This window comes from Pempheris klunzingeri, chromosome 11, assembly GCF_042242105.1.
Source record: "Pempheris klunzingeri isolate RE-2024b chromosome 11, fPemKlu1.hap1, whole genome shotgun sequence".
In the NCBI taxonomy this organism is placed as follows: Eukaryota; Metazoa; Chordata; class Actinopteri; order Acropomatiformes; family Pempheridae; genus Pempheris; species Pempheris klunzingeri.
Window position 1 is genome coordinate 20,958,911 of NC_092022.1, and position 24,489 is coordinate 20,983,399.

The window sequence follows — 24,489 nt, forward strand, 5'->3', positions numbered from 1 at the left end:
AGAGTTTAGTTGCTGGTATTTCTGTGAGGTTGTCAACCAAAACAAATGGCTGCTGTGGACATACAGCAAGCACAAATGAAGACCCAGAGAGTTAAGTGGGTTGCTGCTAATTGCTCAGAACATCAGGATTTTCAGGATTCTCAGACACGGTCTCTTATCACCACTCCTTCTGCTTCTGCCTCCATCCCTACCCTCATCCCTCCTCCACTCCTCCTTTGTGTCCTGAATGTTGTCCAACGGGCTAGACTGCCTGCACTACACTGCACTGCACTCTCACTTCAGGTAGGAACAGCTGCTTGTGCCTGTTTATATGCATAAATGTCTGTCCCATTTTGTTTGTGGGTGTTCCCTTTCCATTCCCTGTGCAACACTGTCATGCAATCAAACACCCGAGTGACTTTAGGACCCAGTGAGAGACACCCAGGGGGCGCGGCAATATTTTTATTCTGACCACAGAACCTGTTAGCTCACTCTGGCTTCCTCTAAGATAGTTTACACGTTCCCTCACAATAGTTCCTTGATGTGACAGTTGCAATAGAGAAGTGCTCTGTGCAGCAACAACAGAAGTGTCACCGCCCTGAACCCAAGCCTTGGCGACCCTAATCCATGACCTGTGGACTAGGACCTTGTGTCCTGACATGCCTGTGAAAGGTGCCCTATCCCAGGCAGCGTACAGCCAGCCATGGAGCATCAGGCCGGGATACTGAAGAGCCTCCTGGCCCAGCTGGAGAAACAGGGTGCTGGGGACAAGGAAGCACCGAACGGTATTGCCGGGGAGTTTGCGGTGAGTCAACTGTTCTGTTCCTTTTATTGGAGTACTGTTATGAGATGAAGCCTTCACATAGTACACTTATTTCTACCGTGGAATCGTGCCATAATCACTAGTTTTGTTTTCACAAAGGCCACCATATTCAGGGAAGTAACATGCGATTATTATAATAACAACTCCAACGCCACTTCTTTGCTTCCTCTTCGCACTGTTGGTTGTCAGTGAAGGCGCATGAACAAGGAAGACCCATAGGCAAATGTATTATAGCACCTAACAACTAACAGAGATGGGTCCATCACGTGTTCATTTATCATAAATCAGTCTCATATACATATAACGTTGCGTCTACAGTGTTATAGCACATGTACATGCACCCAGAAAGTCTCCCTCAGGAGACAAGTCTTGAGCCTCAGGATGACATCATCTGTGGGCTGCTGCCATGGTGATGAGTGACATGTCAGTGCCTGAGGACAGCACGGTGTGCTCCACATGCTGCCCTTCTGCTGACATGCCCCCCCCACCCCGACCACTGCAGAGGAAGGGGTCTATTACATCACTTCCTTTGTGAACAAAAAGCACTCTGTGGTGTTCACATGGCAGATGGTCAGCAAGGCCTTCAGCAGACTGTTTGGAACCGCGAGATCTGGTCTCTGAACAAAAAGACCAGTGTCTTAACAAATCCTGAAAGCATGGAAGTGCCATGACTTTAATTCCACTGTCAAACCCTTCGTACAGTAAATTCTGAATGGAAATCATCTTAGTCTTGAAGCCCTCGTGTCAGTTCCTAGTAAACTGACTCATAGATTCTGCTCTGCTGGAGCTCAAACACATGAAAACAAACCAGTGTGTGTGATCAGTGTGCAACTGGTCACATGCAATTCACCTGTCATTTTCTCCCTTTTCCCTGACTCTTCTGTAAAACTGGGCTATGAAATACTGCAAAAATTGTTTAATTATTGCAAATGTGCCACATCTATCATGGATTTGCATCACAGTAGTAAGGTGGCACTGAGTTACGTATGGCCTACATAAAGCATCGTAAAGCATACAACCCTTAATATAATTTTTTTAACATGAATTTATTAATTATTCCATAAAGAAACTTTACTCATATATATCCATGCATACATCTCCTCAACATAAGCCAAGGCACGCCACATATTCCATTGGAGAGAGAGTCTTCTCCCATTTGCAGCTGTCACGTTTTGTCAATGAGCAGCATATCAGCTTTTCAGCAGCAGTTTCTGTGGAATACAACACCATTAATGTATGAAATTCCTCCAGACTCCAGTACAACCTACAAAGAAAACATGTTATCAAATACATGGGTACACTTAACAATGGGGTCATTTTATAAAGTAAGGCAGTCTAACACAGCAGCCGCACAATCATCAACAAGATATTACAATTAAGTTTTACAAAGGTAGTATCTCACCCACCAAAGGTGCACTCTAAAAGCAGTTTTATTCATCAGCAGTGTAGAATTGAGCTGGAACATTGTGCTCTTTTGTGAGATAAATGACATTCACGTACCTTCAAGGAATTCCGACTGTCGTTGAATGCATTGTTGTAGCACTGAATTTCTTTCATGTTTTTCAGAGGCTGAAAAGCCAGTCAACTAAGTATCGCACTGACAAGACCTTCCCCACCAAGACAGCTGAAAAACAGGATAACATTAAGAAGAACCGATACAAGGACATTCTTCCCTGTAAGCTTTGCTCAAGGCAGATTTGTGAAAATTGCGGTATACAATTTATTACTTCTGCAAAAGGCAATAATTTGACATCAGGACAGTTAAGATAGTTAAGATATGACAAAGAAACTATGAACTTTTGACTTCCATGTGCTCATACATCCGTCACGACTGAAAATAAACACAGACGGATCAAGGGATCATGGGCTTACAGTAATATGGGTGGCATGGCATTTAGGTGTAAATAATGTCCGTGAATTAATTTCTATGTGAATAATGAATAGAAATTTAGCAAAGTGACATTGACAAACAAAAAATGTCATAAAGATCATATTTGATTTAAATCTGATTTATTAAAAAAAAAACATATGTTTTAAAAATTTTATTTCATATGTATTTTATTTTTAATGCTATAATTCTCTGTATTTTTTGCCTTAAGGATGAGAAAAGCTACAGCGCAGTCAATGACTCCTGAGATGTTCATATTCTAACTATATATTCCTTCCTCACTACATACTCTTTTTAGTTGACCACGCTAGAGTAAAGCTCACTCTCACCACATCTAAAAATGACACAGACTACATCAACGCCAGTTTCATCAAGGTAAACTAACAATGTCCTCGGAAGGAGAATCTTTTTATTTTATATAAATTACATTGGCCGTATATGTACATTTATGTGACTAATGTGGCGTATGCAAATGTTGCTGTCATCCTGTTTTGTCCACAGGGAATGTCAGGTTCTAGGGCCTACATTGCCACTCAGGGTCCTCTGCCTCACACGGTACTGGACTTCTTTAGGATGCTCTGGGAGTACAACATACAGGTAAGAGCTGACAGTCAACTGTGGACAGACACACCAAGGTGTCTTAACACATAATGCTGCTGTCAAAACAACTATTAGCATGCTTCATTTGTAAATATGATCAAGTGAGCTATGATCAAACTCACCTTCTGAACTCAGTTAAGGATGTCTTCATGTTATTTTGGTATATTTTAATTCTTATTTTCTTTCTTTTCTTTTCGTATTTATTTTTTTGGCTCAGGTGGTGGTGATGGCATGCCGAGAATTTGAGATGGGAAGGGTAACAGCATTTTCTACATTTCCACAGTCCACTTTTTTTTTCTCTACAGATACACTGTGTTACTTAGTTTGTATACCACCAACATGTCTTTCATTTTGTGTCTCAGTTTAACTTCACCATCGTTTCCTTTTATAACCCGCCACTTTCTGTCATTGCATGTGTTGGTTTGATATGTAGACTGAAGGCATTTATGCTGTGTTTGTAGGGTGGTCTAGAACTGTCTGGAATGTAAAATGTGAAAAACACTGTGCTTCCTTTGCTTTATTTTATTCTATTTTATTTTTTCAGAAAAAATGTGAGCGCTACTGGCCACAGAAACAAGAGCAGTCATTTGTCTGTGAGCCTTTTACGGTTTATTGTGTGAGTGTTTCTATTCTTACAGCCACACTTCCTACATTCGACTGGTTCCTACAAGTGTTCCATAACATATGCTGAGATCATCATTTTACACTGTCTTAATACAACACCTGTGTCAAACAACACTTGGCTATATAACACAGAGCAAGCAAGAACAGCAGGAATTTGTTCTCATTTTTAAACTGGCTGTTGGCTTTTTGTTTTTATAGGATTCTGAGGAAAATAAAGGAGATTATGTGACAAGGACGTTACGGGTGACTTATCACAGCGTAAGTAGAGTTTATACCCTGACTATGAGAATTACTGTAACGGTAATTCTCCTGAGACTAGCAAGAGATTATCGGCTCACATGTTGTTGGCTGCTACAAAGATTAGAGGCCGTTGACATCTCAAAACTAATGTGGCCATATTTGACAACTTTGAGACAATGTTTGCTAATTCTAATAATCAGTGACAAAAATAATTAGATTTATGCAGATCTTCAGCTTTCACAGTGACACATACAGTAGCAAAAAGCATGCTAAATGTATTTGTATTTGAACTGATATACAACCTTGTTACTAAATGGGCTCTGAAAAGAGGTTTGCGTTGTAATTATCTACAATACTTTTATCTTTTTCCAGTTTAGCCGAACTTTAAAGCAGCTGCACTATGTCAACTGGCCAGATCATGGTGTACCAGACTCCATCCCTCCCATTCTGGACATGTTGCATGAGATGCGTTCCAATCAAACCCATGATGATGTACCCATTTGCATCCACTGCAGGTTAGAGCTCCTTCTGGAATTTAATTCTACTTAATTAAGAAAAACAGCCTGATATTATGATGCTAGTATTCTGTTCTGTTGTGTAATTTCAGGCCTGTTTGTAGTGTGTAAACAATCAAATAGCTTTATTCATGTTGACTTCCACAGCAAATATCTACTGGTCACAGCACAGAAACCACCTCAGTAAAAGTCCAATGTTTTAAAAGCATTTAGTTGGATTTTCCCTACTCGTTCCACACTGATTTTACTGAGAGACAGTTTTTTTTGTCAATGTTATAAAGACTCATCTCAAATAGTCTTCACAGTCTAAATGGCATTCCACCGGGCTCCATACTTGGTCCACTATTCTTACTTATACAACAGCATGGTTTGAAATTTCCTAGCTATGAAGATGACTCACAGTTCTCTCGCAATCTATGAATTAAATGAAGATTAAAGAGACACTAATAGTTACTGGGTCTGAATCAAAGAACTTTAAGAATACTTAAAACTGTTGCTAAACAGATCCAGAGGCAGGAAGCTTGTGCATTATCATAGAGTATATCATAGAGTAAATTAAAGGAAGCACATTGTGCAGATAAGACAACATTTTTCAACCTAGCAATATAGCAACAGCAGAGCATAACTTGCACTTTCTGATGCAAAGAAGTTGATTAATGCTTTGGTCTTTTCTCAACTGGGCTATTGCAGCAACTATTCACTGGTTTCACCATTTAAAAACTTTATTAATAGTTTACAAGGCTCTGTATGGTTTACCTCCTCCATACATTATTAATTGCCTCTGCCTCTATACTCAAAAGAAGTATGGAGAAGCAGCCCTTTTTTTTTTTATCATGGACCAAAACTGTGGATCAGCTTACACATGAATATTTTATCAACTTCTCAAAACTTCTCTTGTCAGACTCATTTTTTTTAAATCTTACTTAAAGGTAGTTTGTAATTTAAATTTTAGATCATGTTTTTGTAGCTGAATATTGTTTATTATATGAAAGATGCAATACAAATAAGTTTTATTATGATTATCATTATAATTACTGAATAGGCAGGGCTTGTTTTGTTGCACTGTTTTGTTGCAAGAGATGAACTGTGCCAATGAAATGTGTAAAGGCAAGTGGTGATCACACTGAAGAATCACACTTTTGGTTTTGATTGAGTTGTTACCACAGGAATGTATTGCCTGTGGGCAGTACAGTACATGTCCCTTACTTTGGGTCTTAGACGTTGGGCCCCTCCTCCCTTTTCTTTGAGACAGGAAGTGTGTGTAGGCCCCACTAGGTTTTAAGTGTATGTGTGGGCATTTCCCCTCTGTATTTCCATCACTTGAACTTTGGCTCATCTACCATGTTACTGAAACTCACACCTTTCATTTTGTTTTCTATTGTTGTTTTAATTGAGAACGAACCAATAGTTTGGTGAATAAGTTAAAACTATGGAATTTTTCACAGAAATATACAAAAAGTATATTTAAAGCATATATAATGTTGTAGCAGATTTTTTTTTTGGTTTTGTATATGTGCAAACATGTTTTTTTTATGACTAACTAATCAGTATTCATTAAATAATTATTCCACTGTGGAATAAATATGATATGAAGGCATGCCACGCCATGACATGCCCACACCTTTTTTGAGAATGATGTGTCAGAAGTGGAATGTTGAGTCAGTGGCAGATTTAATCTACACAGCAGGTGAGTCAGCCCATCTCTGACTGATATCACGACCAGAACGCTGTTAAAAACAATGCATTCAAAGGCTATTCTCTGTGATCTTGTCCCTCAACACTCACAGGAAAGTGGCATAATATTACAAACACCTCATATTCTACTATACTACAATCCAGACCTACCACTAACTGTGGCCAAAACAATTACCACAGAGTTGAATCAACTCCTGACTGACACAGTGGCCATAAAAACTGAACATTAACATTTACCTTCAACATATTTTATTTATTTATTTTTAATTTGATCTCAGAATCTCACAGATGTCCACTGAGATAAGCTTTTTTTTTTAAGATGGTTAAATTAGGAACTGAAAATTACTATCTGCATTTGTTTAAACCTGCTTAGACTACTGGGTGGGGGACAATTTGGCTAGTGCAACACAATGAGCACTAGAAATATCAAGACAAACGAGTGTTTGAAAAGCTGTTGTTTGAGAATACTATCATGGTTGACAGCATTGTTCAAGTCATCTATAACTAATAACTATTTGACTGATTATATCAGAATGTCCTTCTTGCTGAGGGGTTAAAATGAGACTTTTTGCTCCTGTGATTGTAGTGCCGGTTGTGGTAGAACAGGAGCTCTGTGTGTCATTGATCATACTTGGAACCTCCTGAAGAAACAGGTGAGATACTCCTGCTCCAGTGCTTTCTGCACATTATCTATCTAAAGTCTGACATTTAACAGTAAAGATCCAATCTGCTTTGTGGTGTTTGTATTCTTGTTTTTAGATGATCACTCCAGATTTCAATATCTACGACTTGGTTCAAAACATGAGGACCCAGAGGCCCTCGTTGGTGCAAACCAAGGTAGTTGCTGTTTTCATTTTTTAACATAGCCTCACCAATCTCCCAACAAGCAGAACCACATTTCAGGCAATTCTTCATGTCACTTACTTCCTCCTATCAAAAGTCTATTAATGACTTGTGTTTCATGCGTCATACCTCAGGGCTATGTCACCTAACAGAGCAGGTTTTTGTTGTTTAACTACAGGAACAATACGAGCTGGTCTACAGAACCATCAAGTTACTGTTTGAGACATATCTGCAGACCATGGATGCACAGACCTGCAGAAATGAGGTGAGCAACTAGGAATTCTGGCCTGTGGATGAGACAGAGTACATAGAAACAGAGGGAATGTACAGTAAAATACATTCTCCACCAACACCACCTAACGAGCTCAACCATCACAATAAGCAAAGCAGAGACAACAGCTGCGGTAGGCTTTCTTGTGGTTTCAGTAATGTTGAAAGCAGATATGTGATCTGAGTGGAAAATAGCCAAATTTCAGATTGAAAAAAGGAACCTGCACATTGGGTGATTCCAAAATGAAGTGCAAAGGTTGTGTCATCGAAGCTGCTGCATTATCAAGAAGTTAGTTATTTGTTCAACTCTAAGAGACTTTTTATTTATATCCTGTATAGTATCACACACATCATGATACTAAACATGTGCCAAAATTCCTATTTGCTAAGCATTCACATGCAACTTTTCTTCATTTATCAAAAACTATCGTGACTCACACTCCCCTATTTAACTGTCCAGGTGACGACGGTTCCATCGGCTATCGAAAGTAAGCTCTCTGACCTGAGCGAGGAGTTGGATTTGCTGCGACAATTCCAGCACCTGCTTGATGAGGAAAGGGCTGATTTACCACAGTACCACACTCCCTTGGTTCCTGTCCCCGACAATCTTACTGACTTGGGAGCCAAAGGCATGCAGAGGGACCAGCAACAATGGCACCTACTCCAGACCTTTCCTGAGGCTGTAGCCACCACCCAGGACCTGCTGGAGGGACCCAGGACTTCACCTAAACTGGTGCAGACCAGCCAGAGGACCCCTGCAGTAGAGGAGAGGATAGAGGAGAGCGATGACATGCCATCACTGAACCCATCTTTACCAGGAGGGGCGGCGGCCATTTGTTTGATGGTGGAAGACCCCTACTTTGATGCTCCAATGAACTCCCCTACCTCAGAGATGGCAGCGGCGAAGTCTACTTTAGACACCAAACATTGGACATTTACCCCTGTTATCACCACGCCCTCGGTGTGTCTGAATGACCAAACTCTTGAGCTTAACCCTCCTGCCTCAGGTAAATGGAATATTTGTCCGTGTGTGTTGTAGTAGTAGTAGTAGAAGAATTTAATGTTGTAGATATTTGTATTAACTTGTGTGCATTTTGTAGGTACTGTTGAAGTTAATACAGATAGGGAGGAACCTCCCCCTCTACCTCAGCGAACCCCTGAATCCTATGAACTGGCTGTGGATGAAGGTTAGTGTTCTCAGCATAGATAAGAGAGTGAAATATAGACCATTAGATTGTGTGAGGCTTTTTCTGACCATATTCCTTATTTTCCTTCGTTTTATTGAATGAATTCCTACTTTGCAGTTTCTAATCATCTGATCATACTGTAGACAGTGAAGCAAGCACATATGGGATCTCTGTAATTCTAATCTTGCTATGTGCTAATATATCCTGGACTTCAGAGGAGATACCTCAGGCATGTTACACAGGTTGATGTGATGTTCCCTTTCAGAGCGCTCGGCTCCCTGTGAAAGGTTATTCCTTACCATTCCGCCCAATGCTGCTGCTGAGGCTGTCAGGGAGTTGGGAGGTGAGAAAACATATGTGGAAATTTTTAGAAATTGTTAAAAACCTGTCATATCATGCTCAGTAATGCTTTTCTTTTAGTGCCACACGCTTCCATATTTCAAGGCAGCCCCCCCTCCCCTGTCCCACTACTTCCAGAGAGAACCCCAGAATCATTTGAGCTGGCTACTGATCAAGGTGATATGGTAACATCATAAATAACAGAAAAGCCAAAAAAAAATCATAGTTGGTTTACTTGAACTTACTGATGACCAAACTGATTATTGTTTGCGTTTCAGCTCCTGTGGAGGAGAAGTTAGATGGGCGGTTGGCAGTGAACCTGAGCAGAATAGGAATGTCTTCAGAATGGTCTGGTCACTCAAAGCCTGCTGCCACTGCATCCCAGAGCAAGGTGAACCCTTGGGTGAGGAGTAAGGTAAGAATAAAGTCTCTGATGTATGACCTCCTGCAAGTTTAAAGCATAAGTTGGAAGATGAATCACACATTTTCACATTATTTATGAACATAATGAAGTCAGCAGCGGTCTGTTTGACAAACGTCTCCGGTCTGTTGAGAACTAGGGTGATCTATGTCTCGCCCAAACCATAGATTGTGAAGTGGTAGCTCAAATAATAGATTTACACCTCTTTAACTAACCTGAAATTTGTACTCCAGCGGAAGTCATTCTGTGTGAACACGCAGTAATATCAGACAGTGATAGCAGTTATCTAACAGTAGCATATTTCTCTTTCTTGTAGAGTATGAAAGAAAAAATGACCTTCACAGGTAAGATATTACTCGTAACATAATGTTAGGAGCTGCTAGTGCTAATAATAAAGTGGCTAATAATGAAACCATCTGATGATAAATTATGATGTGTAATTATATGATGATGAATTTACTGCTTTAACATTTCCGTGTCTAATCTAACCAATTTAAGCCGGTTATTATGAAATCACTAAATGTATGTGATCATTTCAACCGCGATGTATTTTCTTGTGAAATCTCTAGCACCAGTAGCACATCCTGATCTTGCATCAAATGCAACATCAAACCTCCATGTTTACTGTCCAACGACTCCTCCGCTGCCTCCTCAAAGTAAGCCCACCACACTACATGATGAAATTACAATCTGATTTTGATCTTTGCTTTGGGGCCAGCTTTAGCCAACGTTGTTAGGAAACATTTCCGTCTGTGTCAATTCAAGAGAGGTTATACAAACGTGTAAAATCTGAACATTTCATTGTGCAGTTGAGGATATCCTGACTCCTCCGCTCCCTGACAGAACCCCAGAGTCCTTCATCCTCACCACAGAAGAGAGTGAGCACATCATTGCCTCGTTACAACAGATACATCAAGTTTAGCTCATGCAGTAGAACTTGTTGTTCACTTATCTTTGCTTGTATTTTTTTTTTTTCTTCAGCAGTTGATGAGAAAACCGCCCTCTGCCCACAGCCCCTCAGAGCGGAGAAGCCCTCACCGAGGGTGGGCCTGTCATCTGAGTGGGATGGCACCTCTCAGTCCAAGACATTCCTTGACGTCGTTCTGAGCAGGAGCAAGGTAAAGACAGTCATATCAAAAGGCTAGTGGATACAGGCAGCACAACCAAAGAGTGACTCATTTTCTCATACTCCCCTCAGCTCTGCCCTTGATAGAACACTAACGTTTTTGCTTTCAATTGTTCACCCCAGAGTGTTCGAGCTAAAAGTTCAAGACAAGGTAGGCTACAATATCTCAAGAATAAAGACTCTTCTTCTTTTGCTTTCATTTCTCTTGGCCTGTCGGTAAAAAGACAAGGCTTGCAACATTTCTCTCATATTTATATCCAATGAAAACACAAAACCCGACAACATGCTAGTGCATCTGTTAAAACCTTCTGAACTTCCCAGCCTGTGTGTGGCACTGAGCACGAGCCCATTTGTCCCTGCTGAAGATTTAAGTCTCGGTGGATCGGTGGAGTCATGAATGTAAAAGCTTTCGTTATGAAAAGGGGTAAATCATTTCTCAAAACGGCTGGGCACTGTTGGTTTTACCAAATGTTACTCAAAGATGAGTAAATAGCGTCTTAGTTGGGGACTAAGGGGACAGACGCAGAGGTTGCATGTTAGTGAGTGTTAACAGCAGCAGGATGTTGTGTGTGGGTTTGAAAAACTACAGGCTTCGTGTTCATTGTAATGACGGACAACATGGCCGCAGTCATGTGGTTGGTGAGGTCTGTAGGGCAAAGGAATTAGTGCCGGCTTCAGTGACACAGATACTTGGTTGCATCAACTCGTTGTAGGTTTTGGTCTTTTCCTGGAAACAGTAAGTTTCTGTAGACCACTGGTAATCCACCAGTTTTTATTATTGCAAGGCTGCAATGTGTTGCTTGTTTAGAACATCCAACAGCATGCTGGTTAAAATTAGTATTAATCTTCACCACTGGGAGGCACCTTTTCCCAGCACAAGAGATGAAAGCTTAATTTTTTTTAAATGCCTTTTTTTTTTTGTCTTGTTCGTGATTAATCTAAAAGACTGTGACTATATAGGTGGTGGTTTATCTTTCTGTTTCCACTGCAGAGCCCCTGACAGCAGTTCAGCAGCTCACTCCACCTCCTGTGGTCGTGGCTGGAGGAGGAAGTGGTGGGTTGCTTTAGACATTAAAGGGGCTGCAAACTACACAGTAGCCTCTATTGTACACACAGTTATAAATAGATACATGCATTCTTGATCTCAAATAATTGTATACAAGACCCTGCATGGAAACATTTAAAATTATATTCATCATGCATCTAAAGCTGCGGTTACTCCTTATAAGATTCGATAATACTGGTATTATTTCTTACAAAGCCGTGACGGAAAATTCACCGTCTGTTTCTCTGTTCATCAGCACAAGTGGGACGGCATGATGTGAACCGCAGGGCCTCTCTGAACGCAGAGACACCAGGAAGCAAGTCAGACAAAAGCAACGAGAAGGGCATGTCTAGAACAAGGGTAACACGAGAGCAACTCACAACTAGTTAATAGTATTAGAAAATTGTGAAAGTGTTGCCAACTAAAATTTGTGTTTTCATTTCCTCTTTCAAGAGTCTGAAGTTTTTCAGACACAAACAAAAACGTAAGTGATGCTGATTTAAATGTAAGCAAAACAAATGCACTGATGTCTATGAGGAAAGTAGGACTAACATCTGAAAACTGTTTTCTCAGCTAAAAGTGTCCCTCCACCACCTCCTACTCAACCTGCAGCACCACCTCCATCATATAGTGCCTCATCTTCAGTGTTCAAATTCGGTAGGCCTGCTTCTACTTCAATACACCATTAACATTGCATTACAAATCTGCAATACAAATCCTTATGACACCAGCTTTTTTATGACCCCACTAGGATTTGGGAACCGATTTGGAAAGCCAAAAGGCCCAAGGAGTTATCCAGAGACCTGGGTTTGAGCGGTCGCCCCTCTCTGGACCTGCTCATCTGATGACAGTCATCATGACAAACTGTGTTGCTAAAGGAGTTTGTTAGCTGGAAGTTAAACATGAGTATGCATTGAAAATCCTGTGGACGGGATAGCACTGAAGGCCACTTCTCTTTGTCTCGCACAGCGCAGCAGCACCCAGGCAGAGAACAGGAAGTGCTTTATTACAAACTCTGATGTGTTTTGCACTGTGTATTAACTAGGGTTGGTTTTAATTACTGGTCAGTGCCTCTTTGAACAACACGGACAGCCACTTGGATCAACGACTTGAATGTTAATCAAAAACTCTGCCTCGAAATAATTTAGGCGGCCTGCAGTGAGAAGTTTTACGCTTCTTTTTAACGCTCATGCAGATGCTGTTATATCTTGTGTATAAGGATAATATTTAGTTATGTTCAGTATGTGTGCGCTTTTATGCTTTTGGCACGAAATGACGAAACGGGTACAACATTGCATCTAGTTCATAAGCACATTACGTTTTCTGTTATATAGACAATAGACTTTACATGTGTGTCATTGTTCCTACGCTATAATTCGCACATCCATTTGTAGTGGTAAATGATTTAGTATTATATTTTAAAAGGATCATCAACATCTTGAAAATCTTAAGGTATGGTGAATGTGACTATGCCTCACAGCAAGAAGGTCCCGGGTTCGAATCCCGGTTTGAACCCGGGGTCTTTCTGTGTGGAGTTTGCATGTTCTCCCCATGCTAGCGAGGGTTCTCTCCGGGTACTCCGGCTTCCTCCCGCAATCCAAAGACATGCACATTAGGTTAATTGGTAACTCTAAATTGCCCGTAGGTGTGAGTGTGAGAGTGAGTGGATGTCTGTCTGTCTGTCTGTATGTGGCCCTGCGATTGGCTGGCGACCAGTCCAAGGTGTACCCCGCCTCTCGCCCGAAGTCAGCTGGGATAGGCTCCAGCTCCCCCCGCAACCCTGACGGATAAGCAGTATAGAAAATGGATGGATGGATGGATGGATGAATGTGACTATATTGAATATGCATATGATGCAACTGCAAAGTTAAATGTGTTTCATACACTGGTTACACACAAATTATTTATTAAAAAATATAGAAAGTTTATGCATTCTCAGGGTTTTTTTTCTACTTAACAGGACTGAATCATTATGGTACGAGGTTTCTACTGCCTGCAACTTGGCACCCAGGACACAAAAGTTAATAAAAAAAGTGCCTCAGTAGAAACATTAACGACAGCTATCATTGATTCTTGAAGAACACAGAGCATAACAACAAATATGACCAAAGACTGATGTGACAATATTGCGACTGTCAATTTATCTATTGAGCTACTAAGTGAAGACCCTATGACAGCCATATTTCTGATCAACAAAAGAAATACCTGCCTCCTGAATAGGAGCTAGAAAAGGCGTTTTTACTTACTATGATGTGGCAATTGTTTGCTTTCAGGTGACATGCTGATGTAGAAATGAAAAAGCATCATGAGAGCAACATTTCATTCTTTATAAATGATAGAAACAAAAGGTAGACGCTATTTGTAACCAGGTGTTGGTGACCAACAAGGCTATTTGCACCCAGGGTGGAATAGCCAATGTGGCTATTTACACCCAGGTGTATGCTTGAGTTTGATTTAATGCCTTTTCTATTTGTGTACGACTTATTATTTTGACCTAAACCATGAGGTTTTCCTAAACCTAATCAAGTAGTTTTAGTGCCTTAACATATCAATAGCTGCAAACTGCAAGTGAGCTGATAATAACTTTTAGAAGTCAACTTAAAAAAAAACCAAACTATTTTGACAGCTGGTCTCACACGTGACTCCCCTGGGTGAACATCCTATACCTAAACCATTCAGCCACAGTGTTTGCCTCCATTAGTGAGTTTAAACAACATGACGACTGGGTGCTATTTGCACCCAGGTGTAATTAGACACTCCAAAAAAAGCACCACAGCTGATACACTACAGCTGCTGGACCAATCCCCATTTTACCATCCATCTCGTCAACAAATACACCTCACGGTTTTAAATGTACCTAACTGTACGCAGAACAAGGCACTAAGGAGGTAGTCAGTGGTAGATTGAGGCAGCATCAAATCACCACTTCCTTCACTGATGGCCGCTTGTGGACGACTACAGAATGAAGGCCTCTATGAGGATCAGATGAGCTGTAATTCTCATACGAACCTTGAAACCACGTTCAGCATGAAGCACAAAGATATTTTAAGACAGACCACAGTTCAGTCTTGTGTAATTCTGCAGGAGTCCTCACTATTTCGGACTTGACTGGAACTATGAGACAAAGCAAAAACATTGCTAATATAAATCCACGCATTTACACTCCACGGACACGACCACAGCAACCCTCTACAATGGTGCCTTCATCAACCTCGTGACATTACCAGCTAAAAAAACCTAAAGGTGAGAGTGAATTTCAATCAAATGAGAAATGACTTGAGTGCACTGACAGCATCCACGTGTCCCCAGCTAAGCTACAACAACATCAACATAATATTTACATTGAAAAAGGACATACTCGGAGGACATACTCCACACCTGAAGAAAGGACAATTATTGCTAAGAGCAAAAGCTGCAACTCATTTGTCATTTAGAGGTGCTCCTATAATTAGATAATAATCTGAAAGAATTATCACTGGGTATAAACCTGGGTTCATATGTTCAGAAAATAAATATCAATAAAAGTCTCAAAAGTAAGAAAAGGGCATTTAAATAAAGAACTGTGCAAACTGCAACTTATAAAGCTGACAAAAAACGTTTTGAGTGCTCGTAGTTTAATTAGATAGCTACTGTACATGCTCCTAAGTCTCAAACCACATGAAAATGTAAGAAACACTTTAAAACCTTATCAAAACAAAAGATTACTAATTTTGATAATCCTGTGTTAACTGGCTGTGACCAATCAAGGAAATCCAACATCTTTTGATTTTGATTCAAATGACAGGCCCAATGGAGATTCAAATGGAGGCCCAACTATAAAATGTGTCCTCTTGGTAAGATTAGTCAATAGAACAGCCAGACGTCAGTATCAGGAATCATATATCCAGTATGGAAATCATCATACACAATCATTCCATCTGCACATGTGGAACTGCTGCAGACGTCCATCTTCCGTGAAATAATTCTGGCAAAAAAGAAACAGCTGAGCCTTAATGTGTCTCTTTACGTAAGCATGGCAACTTCTATTGTCAGTCGCAAAATAATGTTTCTATACATGATGTATGTCGTTTTTCAATGAGACAGTAGAGAGTTCCACTCGAAGTGATATTAAATTAAAAAAATAACAAAATGGGTGACATAGTCACAGTAAACACTATACTTTGGCTGAAAAAAAATATTTCAGAACATTTTAACCAACCTTTTAAAGATTTTGAAAAAGTGTGACGAATAATTTAAGTTGAAATGTTTCCTGATTGACACAGATACATACGCTCCCCCTTACAGGAGGAGAGATTGTGGGACGGGGGGGGGGGTCATTTGGGGAACTCTGCAGTGTAGCTGAGAGTTTTTGGAAGAGTGGGGTCTTTAGAAGGTGTACATCCAGAGTGGACAGAGTGGACCATGGAACGGTGGAGATCCTGGTATGTTGGGGGCACGTGGGCAGATTTGGTGGGCTGTGGAGTGGCAGGCTGAGGCTCCTGGGGAGGTGTTGCTGGCCTCTGGAACTCTGGTTCATCAGTCTTGGCCACCCCACCTTGGATGTTGTCTCCCTGCGGCCGTGCACAAGGGGTTACGGTGGCGTCAGGCCTGGCAGGAGAGGAAAAAGAGACCCGGCCTGAGGTGGGGCTGAGATCAGTGGGCCGCTGCTCCTCCTCCTTGTCCTTCTCCTCTGGATGGTACTGTTTGAGGCGGATGTGCCAGGCCAGGCTGCAGACTGCAGACACCGTCTTGAACTGGTGGATGACGTTCCTCGGGATGAAGTAAATGTCGTCGTCGCAGAGCTGGAGGCGGACATAACGGATGCCTTCCCTCCTCAGCTGGTTGAGCTTGGCATCGTCAACCCACTGGACACACTGCATTAAGACACGGTGGTTCATGTTCAAATTTACAATAACCAAAAGAGAGGTCTGTGAATAAAAACACATCAAAAGGAATTATGTAGGTCTCACCTGAGACACCGGAGGCTCATACAGATCCAGCTGCAGCCTCTGGACAACTTCGTTGAAATCCCCAGCATGGAAACACACTACATCTTTGGTTATCCGAGGATGGTTATTCCTGTAATATTACAGGAAAGCATGAAGCACACAGACAGGTTACTGCACCGTCCTCATCACATACAGTTTGCCCTTATGAACATTAATGACATTATTGCAGCGTATCAAAAGGCTCTCACCATTCTCCAAAGTGCACTGCCTTTAGTACCCCCACAGCAGCAGTGCTCTGCCAGTCAAAACTCTGACCTACATGGTCAGCATGGGCTTTAGTCCGGTCCTCAAACAGAACCTCTCTGGGTTCACTGGCCCTCGGCAGGTAGTGTAGATTTTTTATCTCATTCATGGACCTAGACACAAGAAGACAGTTTTCAGTTATCAATCAAGCCTAAACTCACAGCTATTTTCGCATATATTTCTAGATATTATAGTCATATATTTCTTTTGCAGCCAGCGTTGTACCTGCGTCTTTTGAAAGGCGACTTGGGCATGTCAGCAGTGGGAACCATTTGCTCTCCTGGTCGCACCCACATGATGGGCCCATCGTCACTCTGAGAGCGACAGTCCAGCTTCAGGCTGGAGAGGCTTCCCCACGGTAGGGTCATCTGCGGTGGCACACACACAAACGCATCCACACACACACACACACACACACACATGGCTGTAAGTTTCAGCTTTATGGTATTCAAGCTCATATCCAGTCGGATGCCATTGAACCTAATATGCATCGTTTTGTTTTAACCTGTAAATCATGGTGCTGACGCCTTTGGGCTTATGCTGCAATCACAGAGATAGCATGTTTGCGATGCAGCTGATGAAAACATTAATTTGCAAGCCCCAAAACACTGTATGTGATTTAGTTTGTGTTTACATAGCTTTTTATGAAAAGTGCAGCAGATTGAACAGATGTTACAGCAGAAACAACACATCAGCAATGGAGTTAATAGGAAGTGTTGCACTTGTACTTCTAAATGAGCCTCCTGGGAGAAACATACTGTATTCAGCATATTAGGTGATTCTGGCCTGAAGTCTAGAGGAGGATGCAAATGTTGTGGGTGCACAATCAAGTTCAAGTTCAAGTTCAAGTTTCTTTATTGTCGTTATGCAAGCATAATGAAATTTTGCATACTCCCGGCAAGGCTTATACATAAATAAGGCAGAATAGATAAATAAAAAAAAATATTTACAGGCAAACAAAATGTATGTACAGAGGAGAATATATGTACAGGGGTAAAGTGCAACTTGGTGCAAGTCCTGTTTGATTGTCAGCAGGGATGTATGTTTGTGTGTGTGTGTGTGTGTGTGTGAGTGTGAGTGTGAGTGTGAGCGTGTGAGTGTGAGTGTGAGTGTGAGTGTGAGTGTGAGTGTGAGCGTGTGTGTGTTCGAGGAGGTGTGAATGTGTGTGTGGTAGGGGTAGTGTGTGCATTTGAGAGGTGAATGTGTGTGACTGTAGATATGCAATGTTCCACTACTGGGGGGCTATTGCTTTCACAGCTCTGGGGAAGAAGCTGTCCCTGAGTGTCTTAGTGCTGGTTTTCAATCAGGTGGCAGTCAGAGCACACACACATTGTCCCAGCTGTGACTGCCATGATGTGGTTCACGCTAAAAGGCTTTATAGGGCCTTATTGTTATGTGACCCAACTCCCCAATATGGGGCTTAGAATATTGATAAAAAATGATAAAACTGGATCTTCGTCTGACCTTGAGAAAGGGCGACTCCTCCAGCATGTCAAGGAACTCTGGGAAATAGTCTCCTACTTCCTCATCCACAGCCCCCACCAAGCTGATCTGCCTCATGGGTCCGGACCGGTACGTTCCCGAACTATACGTCCGGCTCACCTACGACAGGAAAAACAAGCTTGTGTCATTCAGTGAGCGCCATTCCACACTACTCACTAATCATATACAATGTATGCATAAGGGAGAATGTACTGTGATACATATTAACTGTTAGCATACAATTTTTTCAGTTTATATACAAAAAGAATCATAATCAGGGTTTTTAACATGCATTAACGCTGACAGTTTTGAGTACTTTTATCACTGTTCCTGTGTGAACACTCTACATACTCAATACTGCATAGACTTAGTAAGTAGTATGATGTTCTGTGCATCGACTGTGCATTAGCCTGCATTTTAAATACACTTACAAAATATAATTACTAATGCTATACCGACACTTCCTTCCTTCATTTAGTAGTCATGGCTGTTATTCTTTGAGCGAAGCAAAATTACTGCTCCATGCAGGCAGTACGCACCTGACAACATCATCTATTATGTCTGACCTAATTGTTTGAGCTAGAGGCAGCATTTGCACCCTCAAACCACAGGTTAAAAGGTGCAGCAGTACATCGCACCAAACAGACCATCTTTACACCGCGTGGAAAACCCCTTTCACCTGCCTCCAAGCTGCAAGCTTGGCCTCGCTTCAATATCTAAATTAAATTACTACTAATATCATAGTTTTATTTTGTCTCTTTTATTTCCCCTTTTTGACCTTTTTCTTCTTCTTTGTTTTCTTTTTTTGTCATACCACCATATTGTTTTGTGTTTTGTGTATTACGTATTTTTTCTTATTTATATAAAAATAAATAAAATAAATGAATAGGAAAATCCATACACAGTGACAGTGATGGATTCCTTATATGTTTTTTAGTATGTCCAGCCTGTGAGTTTTATCCTATTATACATACAGTATATACATGCACATCTCGGCTCACTCTTTAATATCATCCTGCACGGGACAGAAGTGACTCCGCCGGCACAGCTTTTTTTGACTGAGGAACGGTGTACTTTGGACTGAGTCAACTACTGGGTGGCAAACATGTAGCTGAGCTCATTACTGACCGGCAGTTGGCCCGGGCCTTTAACCTAGTGTACCTTTCTACAATGCTATCTGAGCATTTACTGCACATCTAGGTACCAGGGTTATTCTAGCTGACTAAAACTAAAAAACAAAAACTAGGTATGAACAAAACATTTTAGTTAACAAAAAAAAATAGATCATAAAAAAAAAGAAGTAAACCAAAAGCATAAAACTAACTAAAATAAAAGAAAAATATTGAGAAAATGTCTTTGGTCTTTTTTCAATTTTGTCAACACAACCAGCATGAGGGAGCACTGTGCTTAATAAGACTGGGATGACTTTATGACTGGCCTTCACAAAGTGTCTGTGTTGTAATACCAATTATTACCTTTAGAAATCTGACCCTGACAAACATCACCCACATGATAATTAAAAAAAAAAACTAAAACTAGCACTGCAACTAATACAACAAACGAAACATTTTTAAACAATAAAAGCTAAACTGAAATGAGTAAACACACTGTGAAAACTAACTGTAACTAAACTGAACTGATCAGTTTTTTCTCCACGTCATCTCAGCCATTTAAGAAGAGTTAAATTAATAGATTTACAGTTTGATTCCTTGACCTATTTTTTAACCATGAACTCCAAAGGTTCTCTAGCTCCAAATCCCCAGATGTGAAGACTGTTAGTCTTTTTTTTAGACTTCTATGTTGTTGAATCAAACTTTTTAATTTCTTTTTAATTGCTGGTTGGACAAAACACAACTTGGACATCTGCCACTATTTTCTGACATTTTATAGACTAAACAATCTATTAATCGATGATATAATTGACAGGTCAGTTGATTTGAAAATAATTATTAGTTGCAGCCCTAGTTTAAAACCAAATTCAAAAAAAGACTCTTGGCTGATTAAGATGATTAAGACCGACACCAAAATTAGAGATTTATGCAGCTGTTGGAGTGCAATGCCAAACCCTGCCATCAGGAGAACCACTTTCTCTTTCCACATACCTGAGAGTGAAAGTTGGCGATAGTGGTGGTCTCAATGTCTTTCTTGCCCAGTATCTCCATTTTGACGGGGGTGTTAGGAAAGTTGAAGGCAAAGTAGTCCAGGAAGTCAGGTAGGTAGGCGGCTGCTCTGTGCACCACTGCCAAGGCATAGGACGCTGCACCTTTGGGCTTCTCAGCGAAGGCCAACTCCAGAAACTCCTGGGCAAAACACTCCATCTCAGCTGGGCTGAGACAGGCCAGCTCATCAGCATAGGCATGCAGAACTGATCCCCCACCGTTGGCTTGCCGTTCCTCGTGCATGAAGCGTCCGTACCAGGTGCCCGTCTGCAGGCAGGAGCTGCGGATGTAGTGATCTTGGTGGGAGAGGAAGGGGACGTGTCCCAGTTTGAGGGCATGGAGGTAGGGTTGGTGGCTGTCGACAGTGTCAGGCTGGCGACTGCTTTCGCACTTCATGGTGCCAGGCAGAGCAAGATCTGCTCCGGGCCCTGAACATACAGTCTGAACCGCTTTGTTGTGCACGCATCGGACCTTCTTGGCACTGTGCTCATCCTCGCGGTGCTTCCTCTTCTTCTTCTTCTTCTTTCTCTTCTTCAGGAGATATTCCTCCAGTGTCAGAGACTTGACATTCTCGCTGTGGGGCCTCGGCTCTGCAGGCACAGAACAGGAATGAGTAAAAGTCAGAGGTGTGGGGGTACACAAGGCAGACTGTGGGTGAAGCTGTATTTTAACTTCATAATTTGTTAAATTGACAGTGGTGATTCATAATGGCATGCTCCCCACACTCACAGCATTATTGTACAGGAGCTGCTGAATGGATCTATAGTCTTGCACCCTCAAATGATTTGCACAGACCATCAATTAATAAGATTTTGGATGCATATGTATCCATTTAGTTGTTTTTGATGGCACTATTGCACAGGAGGCCCCTCCTATGAGGCACTAACCAAAACACTGATTTTAGAAGACTTATGCTGGTCACCTGGACACCAATTTGGGAACCTCTGTGAATGCATCCCACTCCATTTTTAAATAGGTTACCACCCACCCCTCCCTCCCTTCTGGTAAATGCACAAAATAATGATAATAATAATAATAATAAAACTCACCCTTGATTTTCTTCACTTCAGCGTGTTTCACGTTTGCCTCGGTGTTTTCCTTCTTGAGCTTCAGTTTCAGGTCTTTATCCCGGTGCTTGTCTTTGAAATCCTGGGGCTTGGCCTTGACCATTTTGAGAGGCGTGAAAGTGAAGAGCGCAGGTGGCTCAGGGAGCACCGCTCGCTTCTTCTGCAGCTGCCCTGGTACCTTCCTCGGAGGAGGAGGAGGAGGAGGAGGAGGCGGAGAAGGAGGAGACAAAGCCGGCTGCAGGTTCTTCTTCGCACCGTTGGTGAGGCTGTGGTGGTGGTGGTGGTGGTGGCCGTGCTTGTGGCTGTGCGGGACATGCTTGCCTGCGCTGAAGTTGAGCGGCTTGGGGTTGTGCTGCAGCTGATGCGGCTGCTGGCTCCGCTGCTGAGCGTGCTGGTGGTGATGGAGCTTCACTTTCTTCGCTTCCTTCTCTGACCTCTCCCGCTTGTCTGCGGCCGGAGACAGCTCCCTCTTCTTCTTCTTCTTCCTCTCTTTGATGAACCTATCAAGACTATCCCTCAGCCTTTCTTCTTCTACTTTCGCACGGAGCAAGTCGACTTGAGCTGCCATCTTTGCACGTACAGTACATTTAAAGGACCTCGGATTCCCACTGCGCAGGTCCACGAAAATTTGTAGTCCTTTTGCCGTTGATTTGTAGTTTTATTTCTGCGTTTGGAGTCTGATGCGCACGCGCAACGTAAGGAGCTGTGGGTTATGTAGTTTGTTGACATTGCAAAGCTGCACGGGAGTTGGAGTTTGCACTGTACTGAATGCGTGCGGCTCCGCACGCATTCACTGCTGCTCAGCTGACGTCATGGTTAAAGTGATCACAGCCACGAGAGGCGCTGCTGCCCGGTTATAGGAGGGGGGGGGGGGTATCAGGAGCAGGGCATCATTTCACATAAATATATTGACTATATTTAGAATATTGTATTATCATAATATTCCAATAAAGAATAATGGATATTTTCCAGTAGATCCCATGTGATGTGACCCACTGACTCCAAATCAGTTTCAGAAATTACTACACAGGCCACATGGGACACACCTCTTTTACAGATATTTCTATGGTATTTCTTCCAATGACTTCCATGTACTCTGAGGCAGTGACTCCAAATCAGCACCAAGGTGTATCACTACACACACAGGCTACTGGATGCATCTCTTTATTTTAGAGATTTTATTTATTTATTTTTTCAATAGTTTCCATGTAATGTGAGGCAATGACTCCAAATTAGTACCATCAAATTGAGATTTGCACACAGGCCACATATTCATATTGGATTTTAGCGTCCTGTGGGACACACAAAGAGAAACAAAAAGTGGGAGAACAAAAAGCACAACAAAGCACCAGAATAGATGGTCATCAAGTTTGGGGCTGACACAGATATTAGTTTAAGCACACATAACACACAAATAAGTGTGTAAAGACTAAAGTGGGATCTATCAGCAGCAACACTGTCTTCAAATAGACCACAGTAAACACAGTATTTATCTGCTGTAGGTTTAGTCTTGGACTAAAATGTTTAAGTTTAAGGTGACGAAAACTATAGGCAAGTAGTTTCGTTTTAATTCAATGAAATACATTTTTTCTTTGATTATCTTTCCAGTAACCTTTCATATACGAAGGTTTAAAATACAGTTACCCTATTCCTTATGATTTTAAAAAGGAATATCTGAATATAATCGATTGTACAGACAGTAAATTCCAAACTGGTTGAAACATCCGACATGCAGGCACAATATATAATATATATATAATAATATTCCCACAAACTGCACAGTGTGATCTTTGGAGTGTTTGTTTCATAAGGGACAGTAAATTACTCATCTTACCTAAATGATCCATTTCACTTATTTTTTTGTGACTATTTCTTGGCAAAAATGGCACAAGATGTTGTCAGGTTTTGTTTAAGAAGTTCACTTTTTATCTAGCTACTGTCCCGTATTGATAAAAAAAAATCTGAACAAAGTGACAACAGAGAGGACAGAGCAGGGCCAAAGGGTGGAAACAAAATGAAATCGAAACACGGGAAGAAAAATCCTCATCCCTGCATGGACTGATACATTTTATCTGGATTGTTTGACAAAGATTCCCCGCTGTACACTGGCTTTCAAATACCAGCATGTTGACAAGAGAAACAACCTTTTTCTCCATGCCTCAGCGCAATGCACGTTTGATAGATGCAAGGTTGTCTACAGTTTCTCAAAAAAGGATGGAATGGATAAGAAAATGTGTTTTAAAAGTTACACATGCTGAAAATCACAGATGATTTAGACCAACAAAATACCTGCAAACAGCCAGGTCCCCATATGTACACTGAAACAGATCTTACTTGCTCTAATCATTGTTTATACTGGTCATTAAGTCTTGGTCTGTATGCAAAAACAAATTCAGTTTATCTGAAGTCTATGAGGCAGTCTTTAGCAGTCTGAGTCAGTGAAATCAAATGACCACAGCTCAACGTTATTCTGTGTGCGGAGAGACAAAGACACTGTAACTTTGGAAGAGAACCACTTGATTTAACTCAGTGGACTGCAAAAGCCTTAAATTAGCTTCAGATAAACTTTGGAATAGAATTTTGCACAGAACGAGGACTGTGGACGTCTCCCCACCCCGCACTGTTTACACTGACGGCACATAAGGAGGGGATCTTTTAATGACCGACATAAGCAAGTGGAATATTTACACAGAGCAGAAACTGTTTCAGTGCGCATACTATTGTTTAAAGTCAGACTTGGAAAAATTGTGCACCTATCCTTTAAGAGAATACAGTAAATATTACAGTGCCACACCCACCGATAGAGGCACCACAGAGGAACTGATGAATCTCGCAACAGGCCTGTGATTGTTTTACCAAGGATGAGCAGGATATACTCTATCAATAATATCTGGCCACCCTTCAGTAAAAAAACAAAAAAACAAAAATGAATCATGTTTATTCAGTAAACCTTTA

The 24,489-nt window shown here is 41.3% G+C and overlaps 2 protein-coding genes across 2 annotated transcripts; one reads left to right on the plus strand and one right to left on the minus strand.

The window, feature by feature from the left end:
• Positions 1-496: 496 nt before the first annotated feature.
• On the plus strand, positions 497-13,521 carry ptpn22 (protein tyrosine phosphatase non-receptor type 22). Its single transcript, XM_070839935.1, has 26 exons — positions 497-784; positions 2,369-2,477; positions 2,989-3,065; positions 3,192-3,287; positions 3,508-3,546; positions 3,835-3,906; positions 4,113-4,172; positions 4,527-4,669; positions 6,951-7,017; positions 7,124-7,201; positions 7,386-7,472; positions 7,938-8,484; positions 8,578-8,664; positions 8,930-9,007; positions 9,085-9,180; positions 9,282-9,418; positions 9,741-9,768; positions 9,994-10,080; positions 10,234-10,302; positions 10,406-10,542; positions 10,674-10,701; positions 11,542-11,604; positions 11,852-11,955; positions 12,049-12,079; positions 12,169-12,252; positions 12,347-13,521. The coding sequence occupies exons 1-26, from the start codon at positions 683-685 to the stop codon at positions 12,406-12,408; spliced, it is 2,568 nt and encodes an 855-aa protein (XP_070696036.1). The 5' UTR covers positions 497-682; the 3' UTR covers positions 12,409-13,521.
• A 2,223-nt stretch (positions 13,522-15,744) lies between these two features.
• Positions 15,745-22,120, minus strand: LOC139210023 (lysine-specific demethylase 9). The gene is made up of 7 exons (XM_070839974.1): positions 21,517-22,120; positions 20,411-21,057; positions 18,291-18,428; positions 17,052-17,194; positions 16,772-16,939; positions 16,545-16,653; positions 15,745-16,448 (listed from the first exon to the last, which is right to left on the minus strand). Exons 1-7 carry the CDS (start codon positions 22,100-22,102, stop codon positions 15,909-15,911), a joined length of 2,331 nt encoding a protein of 776 aa, XP_070696075.1. The 5' UTR covers positions 22,103-22,120; the 3' UTR covers positions 15,745-15,908.
• Positions 22,121-24,489: the final 2,369 nt, after the last annotated feature.